Here is a 7,733-nt window from a genome sequence, read left to right as displayed (position 1 = left end):
TTTCTGTGACATAAATAAAGATGAATGTTATAGAACAATAAATATTCTTTATTTAATCCATAAAAACAACTTCATACAATATTACATATTTATATATATATATATATATATATATATATACAGGGAAAATATCACAGTACTGGCATAAATTTGCAGGTTAAACTGCAAAGGTTGAGCTTTACAAGTCATTTCCAACAGATTAACACATTTCTTTCCTTTTCATTATACATTTACAGACGGCAACCATTTGACATACTTGTCATCTCAGGAATTTAAGGATTTGTAATGACAGCTGAACCAGCACACTGCATTTAAATGAACCACAGTTACATAAGCTCTGTAAACACTTGACAAGCAGGCCTGAAGTCCACAGTCTGAGGCGTCCGCCTGCCACACTGTTAACAAACAGCCCTTGTCAATATTCTCTAATCTGCTAATCCAACGAGGTGGTGAGTAGAAATCCAATAAAGGTCCATTTCAAACTGCTTATACTGACAGTTGAGCAGCGTTAAACTACAGCGAGCTCCCCATAACTCCCTGGGAGGTTGTCCTGTTTGGAGAGTGTCCTCCTTCTGGTGTAATTTGCTGGTTGACGTTAATGACACAGAGAAGCAGCAGAATGACCACCACCAGGTCATCCAGAACCCCCAACAGTCCGCAAAGGGAGGGGTCCGTTTCCAGGGGACTTGACGATGAAGACACGGGGTCCACAGGGGGTGATGAGATGGACACCATAGTCCCCACACAGCACAGGGCCACCCTGAAGAGGAAGAGCCAGACGAGACCTCCCATGGTGCCAAGTCCACGAGTCAGTAACTGCAGAAGAAGAGGTGCATCGCAGAGGTAGTCTGTTACCTGGAAGGAACACGATACATCAGAGTAAGTCAGACTTAAAGATGTATCAGAGGGTTTCATACAAATGTTTTACTGATGGAGATTTTGTATTTAACCCCTTCTGTTCTGATGGCTCCAAATAAAACTAGGACAACCAACTGCCCTCAGATTTGAGCTAATTAGTAAAAGGTCCATCTGTATGTAGTTTAATCTCATCATAAATCCTGTTTTTTTGTGAAGGCCTTAAAAGGTTTGTTGTAGAACGTTGGTGAACAACGAGCATCATGAAGACCAGCAGACAGGATACAGAGAAAGATGTGAAGAAGAGATTTGTTCAATCTTTCATGTGAAAATAGTATGTACCTAGACACGGCCATTCAAAGAGGGCGTAAATCAGAGAGCAGCCGAGAGGTCTGTGGTAGCTGTGGAGGAGCAACAGCTCAGGTGGGACAATCTATCAACAGGATAAGTATTAACTGTGTAGTTTCCTTCATGCAAGGAAGGAATAAAAGTCATAAGAAGTCAAATCTACTTTGTGTTATTTTGTGTGTGGTAAAAAACTAATACTCCACCCTGAACATATGGTGGTGGCATTATGCTGTTGGGATGCAATTTTTAAACAGGGACAAAGAGCGTGGTCAGAGATGACAGGAAGATGCATGGAGCTCTTTACAGCCCAATCCTGGAACCAACTTGTTTTGCTCTACATGCATAACAAGATATTTGTTCAGGTCATCAACCTGGATGCACCGTTCCAACAGTGATATTTGGTGGCAAGATTATACTGTGATACATTTCTAGAAATACTTTTTCAAGGTGCTGCAAGCTCATCTGCTTCTGTGTAGTCTCAAACTAAGCCTCCATGCCTTCATCATCCAACTTGGGTTTACTTCAGCCAACAATTAAGCCCTCTTTACATTTCCTAGCAACAGTATGTGAAGGAGATCTCTATGGGAAATCAATTGTTACCTGCTGGGTGTGCCATTGAAGTATTATCTCTTTTATCTGCCTTTTTTTAAACAAATTCTTGAGGTTAAATAAGAGATATTCCCATTACCTGCCTATTATAGGAGAATATATTGAAATATTCTTATTTCCTCCTCAATCTGATCTGATGTTGCATTCAGCGCTGTAAAAGAAGGAGTCTCTCTGTGATCACTGACCCTTCGCGGGGCTCCAGAGTAGCGTTTGTTGTAGTCTGTGATTTCCCCGACAACTTTCTTGGATTGCTGATCTGATCGACTCTCGTTAAACAGTTTACACAGCACGCTGACCTGAAAAAGCGAGTTTTTATTACATGTCTGACAGTCACAATATGTTCATGATTTACAGTAAAGCTGTCTCATCACACTACCTTCTGTCTGCAAAGAGGACAGCTGACTGCGTCCAACCAGGAGCAATGTCTCCAGTAGGTGAGCAGACAGTTGGCTGTAGAAACAAACACAGATTTTAATACATTTGCCTGGAAAAAAAAAAATACACCTTTAGCGCTTTGAGTGCCTTGTTGCTGAAAACGCTCTAAAAATAAACTTGACTTGACTTTAAAGCTGGCGTTGAGAACAGAATTAATCAAAGAAGATTTCCTTCTTTTAATTATAAGGGGTATATTTGAAGAGGCTACACAGATGAGGCACAGGTGCAGGGCAGAGCGATTTTAACTGAGCTGGGCGTTACTGTGAACGTGGGGTGAGCATGTCCTTTGTAATCAGTAACAGGATATTATCAAGGTTAAAGAGGAGTGAGTTCATGTCAGAAATACTATCACTATCTTAGAGGCATAGATTTCCAAATATAGAAACCAAAGGACGTCTTGCTCAGCTACATGAGAAACTTTGATAAAGGTAAAGCATGGCTGAAGCTGAAGCTCTCTGGTTGAAGTACACACACAGAAAGATATATGACCTTCGGTAATCCCCTTGCTACACAAAATATTTATTAAGACTTAACAAAAAGCGTTTTTTACACATTTTGGTTCGTCAAGTTAAGATAAGCTCCAAGCGTTAACATTTTGCACCTCTGCACACCAATAAACCACAATCGGGACTCCTATAGCTGCTGCACACTGACTCTAAATGATATACTGTGCTTTGTAAAAGTATTCACACCTTATGAACTGTTTCACCTTTAGTCATGTTACAAAATGAAACTTTAATGTATTTCATTGGGAAATATGTGTGATAGACCATTACAAAGTAGCACAAAATGTGAAGCAGAAAGAAAACGATGCATTTTTATTTTTTTAATAGCCTACTTTATAGAACAATCTTCCAGTACTTTGGGGTATGTCTCTTCCAGCTTTAAATATCTAGAGGCAAAATGTTGCCCATTCTTCTTTGCAAAATAGATCAAGCATAATCAGATTGAATGGAGAGCCTGTGTGAACATCATATATTTTGATCTAAACCATTCTGTCATGGAATTGCATATGAAGTTTTGCATGTGCACAAAACATTTTAGATTTTGGTTTGATACATGCCACACTTTGGATTTTTATTTATAAAGAATAAAAAAAGAAAAGAAAACAAGCATAATTTTATTTCCACTTTCAATTTTTCATTACTTTGTGTTGGTCTATCACATAAAATCCCAATAACAAACACTGAAGTTTATGGTTGTAATGTGACAAAATGTGAAAATACTCAAAAGGTTTTAGCAACGCACAAATGCATAGTATAAATGAGGATTGTGAGAATAACAGGAAAAGTTGCCACTTACACAAGTACAACCTGAGACCCCATGTAAGAGTGACAGAAATAAGTCATATGGTGTGTTTTTGTGTGATCTCATACCACAGAATAAATGGCCACAGTTGGTCTGCACTGGGAATGTTGCCGTCTGCAGGCATACTGGGCAGTGGCAGTCTCTTGTGCTCATGGATGGACATGGCTGCGTTGATTCCTGAAGAGATGACAGGAGCAGAGACAAGTGTCAGGAAATGACATGGATGAAAAGCACAAGAGGAAAAAGTATAAAGAACAAAATAAGGATATCCTCTGAACAACGGTCATTGATTTTCTCTTGAGACACAGCAAACACGTACACAGAACACTTTTAGAGACTTTGTGTTTGGTTAAGGATTAATGAGGAACTGTGGGATTATTACTGGCTTTGTTTGGCAACAACTCTATGAAGCTGATTATAACCCTGATAAAGATTGTGATTAGTTTAAGGTTGAATGACATGTTGATAATCACGTACTGAAAACCTGTGTCACTCACATAATGGCAACTTGCATGCATTGTAAACTGCTCGAGTGTGCAGGGCGGAGCTATAAATGATGCCAGGTGATCCTGACCCACTTGATCTTCAGGGTGCAGATGGTCCAGTCTGCAACATGACACAAGGATTGTTTTAAATGCATCATAAACATAAGCTTATATGTCTACCAGTGCTGAGATACTGACACATCACTACTGACTTGAGCGAGATAAGGCTAACTATCTTCTCTGATTGTGGTTCACACATATTGATACTCTGACAGCTGCAGTTTGACAGTTTACTCACATTATTTAAAAGTAACTGTTAAATATTAAAAATAATAACCCTACTAATCAAACATCATACATCTTTCATTTGACAGTTTTTAAGCATCACATTTTTGCTTTAACCGCTAAAATGCAGTCACAACAATCAGGATTGGCAATAAAATGATCAACTGATCAGAAATACCTCTGAGAAAGCTCAAACTAATTGATTAATAAATCCCACCTTCAACAAAAAAATGTTCAGTAACTTTGGAACCTTAGTTTTTGTTCACGTAACTTTGAAGAAGAGCAGCTTACCTGGACTGAGATGTGTGCTACAGGGTCGCAGTTCTTCCAAAAGCAGCCGTAGCTGAAAGAGAAAGGGATGGTCTCTGTTTCCTAGCAGGAAGTGAAGTGTTGCCTGATAGCACTGCAGGAGAAAATAAAGCCGGGCTGCTTGTTAATGATCAACTACACCCTCCAAAATCAGCTAGAGTCCTACTGCTTAAAAGGAGCGCTGCTGGAGTCAGATCAATAAGACTTTAGAAGTACTACAGCAAAGAAGGCACCTAATTTCAGTTTAAATCAGACTGTGATGGTAGAGAGGTATTCAGATATTCTAATTAAGTAATGAAGGTTCACTGATGAACTATTTGGATCATATGATCAGATGAAGTCAGTTATTTTTCCTCCCACACTTTGTTTGGTTGGTAGGACCTGACTTAACAAATCATTTACTTTACGTTTACTCTGCCAAAACCTTGTCCACACAATATTTCTCTCACACTGAACTCCTGGTTGTGAAACAGGTACCAAATCAGACAGAATTTAGCAGAAGATTTAAACCAAAGACATCAAATTTGTATTTAATGAAGGACAGAAGTTGAGACAATGTTACCTTTAGATAAATAGTAAGTGCTCTGTCCAATGGCCCCAGTTGGGCCAGTTAGGCTTTTAAAAGGTTAAACCTTTAAAACGACCCATACAAAGAATCTTAATTACATTAGTTATTACGGAGAGATTTTTTGACTATTTTAATTTACACCACACAAGAAAAAAACAGATTAAGAAAAAATAAGACATTTACTAAAGATTTTGTTAATCTAGTTATGGCAGATATAGGCTACGAATTTGCATTCAGAGAAGCCTTACACTTATCTGCAGCTGCTTAGAGAAAATGTAACTTGACAGATCAGTTCAAATGTTGAAGTTAACTTCCCAGAGTCTCATGCTGTGGAGGTGCTTGTTTAGACTGTGAAGCCTTGAACATCTCCTGATGCAAAGTCTCCAAGTTTCCATATTGCCACTGCAGAATGGAGGAAGCCCTCTACAGACTTGGTGGAGGTCTTAGGGAGTGATAACACATGCAAGTGATAGAAATCTGCCATTTTATTCCGCCCAAATGTTTTCAACTGTAAATGCATCAACAAACAGGTAGTTCTATCGCATTTCTTAATTTTCTGACTGCTGGAATCAAAACTACAACCTTTATCAAAGAACCGTAGCAAAAACATTCCAATCAAATCAGTTTATTGTCATTTTATGGTAGAATTTAGAATACAACAACATGTCTCTGTGATTTTAAATAGATGATTAAAAAACTATTAACTGGAAAAACAAAACTGATAAAGACATATGAAGGAACTGCAATGATACAGTGTGTATAATCCTGTCAGTATTTCATCAGATAATTTGTATGTGTTATCATCCTAAGAAACACAATTTGAACTGGACAAAATCGTAATCAGAAGGTCAAACGTCAATGAAAATCGGAAGCTGCTTTTGGCCAGTAAATGTCTGATCTTTGACATTGTCAGCTGAGCTTTCTGTCTTTCTCGTAAATCCATCCAATCCGGCGGACCTTTTGGTGCTTCTAAAACCTTGGTGAAGTCCAGTTCTGCCTGACTGACTTCCATGAAAAATAATTAGGACGGCAGACATTCACAAACACAAACACTGAGAGCTTTTGATGTGTGCAGAGTAAAACCAAACGATAAGGGCTAAAAAAGGCTTGGAGATACAAAGAAAACGTATTAAATATAGGAGCTAAAAGGGTCAAATGCTACTCACTTTCCATTATGGAAAAAGACACCAACCACTCTTGGATCCAACTGCACAGCCAAGAAAAGATAAGGGATGGAAGGTCAGTAGAACAGCAGTCACTACAATCAGGCCAACACCACACTATCTTTATCATCATCCTGACAACAACCCCAAAGTGTTCTATCCCAAAAAATAGATGTCATTGAGAACCAAGAGACAGTCCTGAACTCCTAAATAAGGTCACATTAGTCATAAAACTATATTTTTGCACCACATTCTTTTAACTATAAATGTGTAAAACAAATAACCCTAAATGGAGCTCCTGATACTGCATCGGATGTCAGATGTCAGCATTAGAATCTCTCTCACATGACCTGACACTGAACTCAGATACGACAACCCTCACATAGTTCAGGGGGGCGTGCAATGCAGAAATATCTTGACAAATATTTATTCTGGCACCTCAGATAAAAGCTGGAGAGTCTGTTGGCTTTAGGTAATCTGAAAATAGTCACTGTCTGTCAGTAAGGGTCAGTGTCACAAAGTGGCAGGAATCAGGAGATCAAACAGTGCTTCCCCAACTGAAATCTAAAGCTGGCACAGAGTGGGTGCAGGATAAATGGGTAATGTCCAGTCTTACCTAACACACATATTTGCTGGTGATATAATCTTACCGATTTCCAGAATGGAGCAAATTTGTAGTCTAAAAGTGGTAACAGTATTGTAACTTTAACCCTAACCTTAGCATGAGCTGGATAATATCATGAGAGAGAGAGAGTGGATTACATACAATATAAAGATCACTCCTTACCAACGTCCTCACAGCATAGTAGAGCTGTGGTGGAGAATGTGCTTCTTAAGGTGGCACTCCAGCTGCAATATGGCAGACAAGAAGGCCCTGCAGAGAATAGTGAGGGGAGCTCAGAAGGTCATTGGAGTATTTCTTGGGAACTATGAGAAGGCTGTCATATGAAGGCTCACTGTCAGATTATGAGACATTAATTAAATTATAAACATTTAAAACAATGTCAGAGTTGTGGGTAAATTAACACTTTGGTACATTTATCTTAAAATGAAGTGGTACTGTTTAAGAATAGAGGAGCGGCTGCTGAATTTGATTACTGAAATATTTTAAACTTGACCCTTAAAATGTCCAGTTTATGCGTTCAGAACCATCTGTGTTAATGCTTTTGGTCATCTCTTATTCAAAATGTTTTGTGTTATTGAAACAACTAGCCTAATTTGTTCTGTCTTGCTTATTAGTCAATTAGCCAAGATCTTTCATCTCTTTTTTCTCTTTCTGGCTGAGGAGGCAGATCTAAGAAGTTCAGCTGGTGTCACTACACTTATTCCGCAACAAAAGCTGACTTTCATTCAGCTCTTTGACCCCTG

At 38.7% G+C, this 7,733-nt stretch overlaps 1 protein-coding gene across 1 annotated transcript; it reads right to left on the bottom strand.

The window, feature by feature from the left end:
* Positions 1-30: 30 nt before the first annotated feature.
* On the bottom strand, positions 31-6,375 carry si:dkey-183n20.15 (RING-HC_RNF170 domain-containing protein). Its single transcript, XM_047375798.1, is given in 7 exon segments — positions 31-855; positions 1,998-2,108; positions 2,189-2,262; positions 3,624-3,732; positions 4,053-4,161; positions 4,617-4,728; positions 6,369-6,375. Coding segments are annotated over 7 exon segments (864 nt in total). The 3' UTR covers positions 31-513.
* Between the last annotated feature and the right edge of the window lie 1,358 nt (positions 6,376-7,733).

Source organism: Girardinichthys multiradiatus, chromosome 9 (assembly GCF_021462225.1).
Source record: "Girardinichthys multiradiatus isolate DD_20200921_A chromosome 9, DD_fGirMul_XY1, whole genome shotgun sequence".
NCBI lineage: Eukaryota > Metazoa > Chordata > Actinopteri > Cyprinodontiformes > Goodeidae > Girardinichthys > Girardinichthys multiradiatus.
The sequence above is the reverse complement of the archived record's forward strand: the minus strand, read 5'-3'. Positions and strand labels throughout refer to the sequence as shown.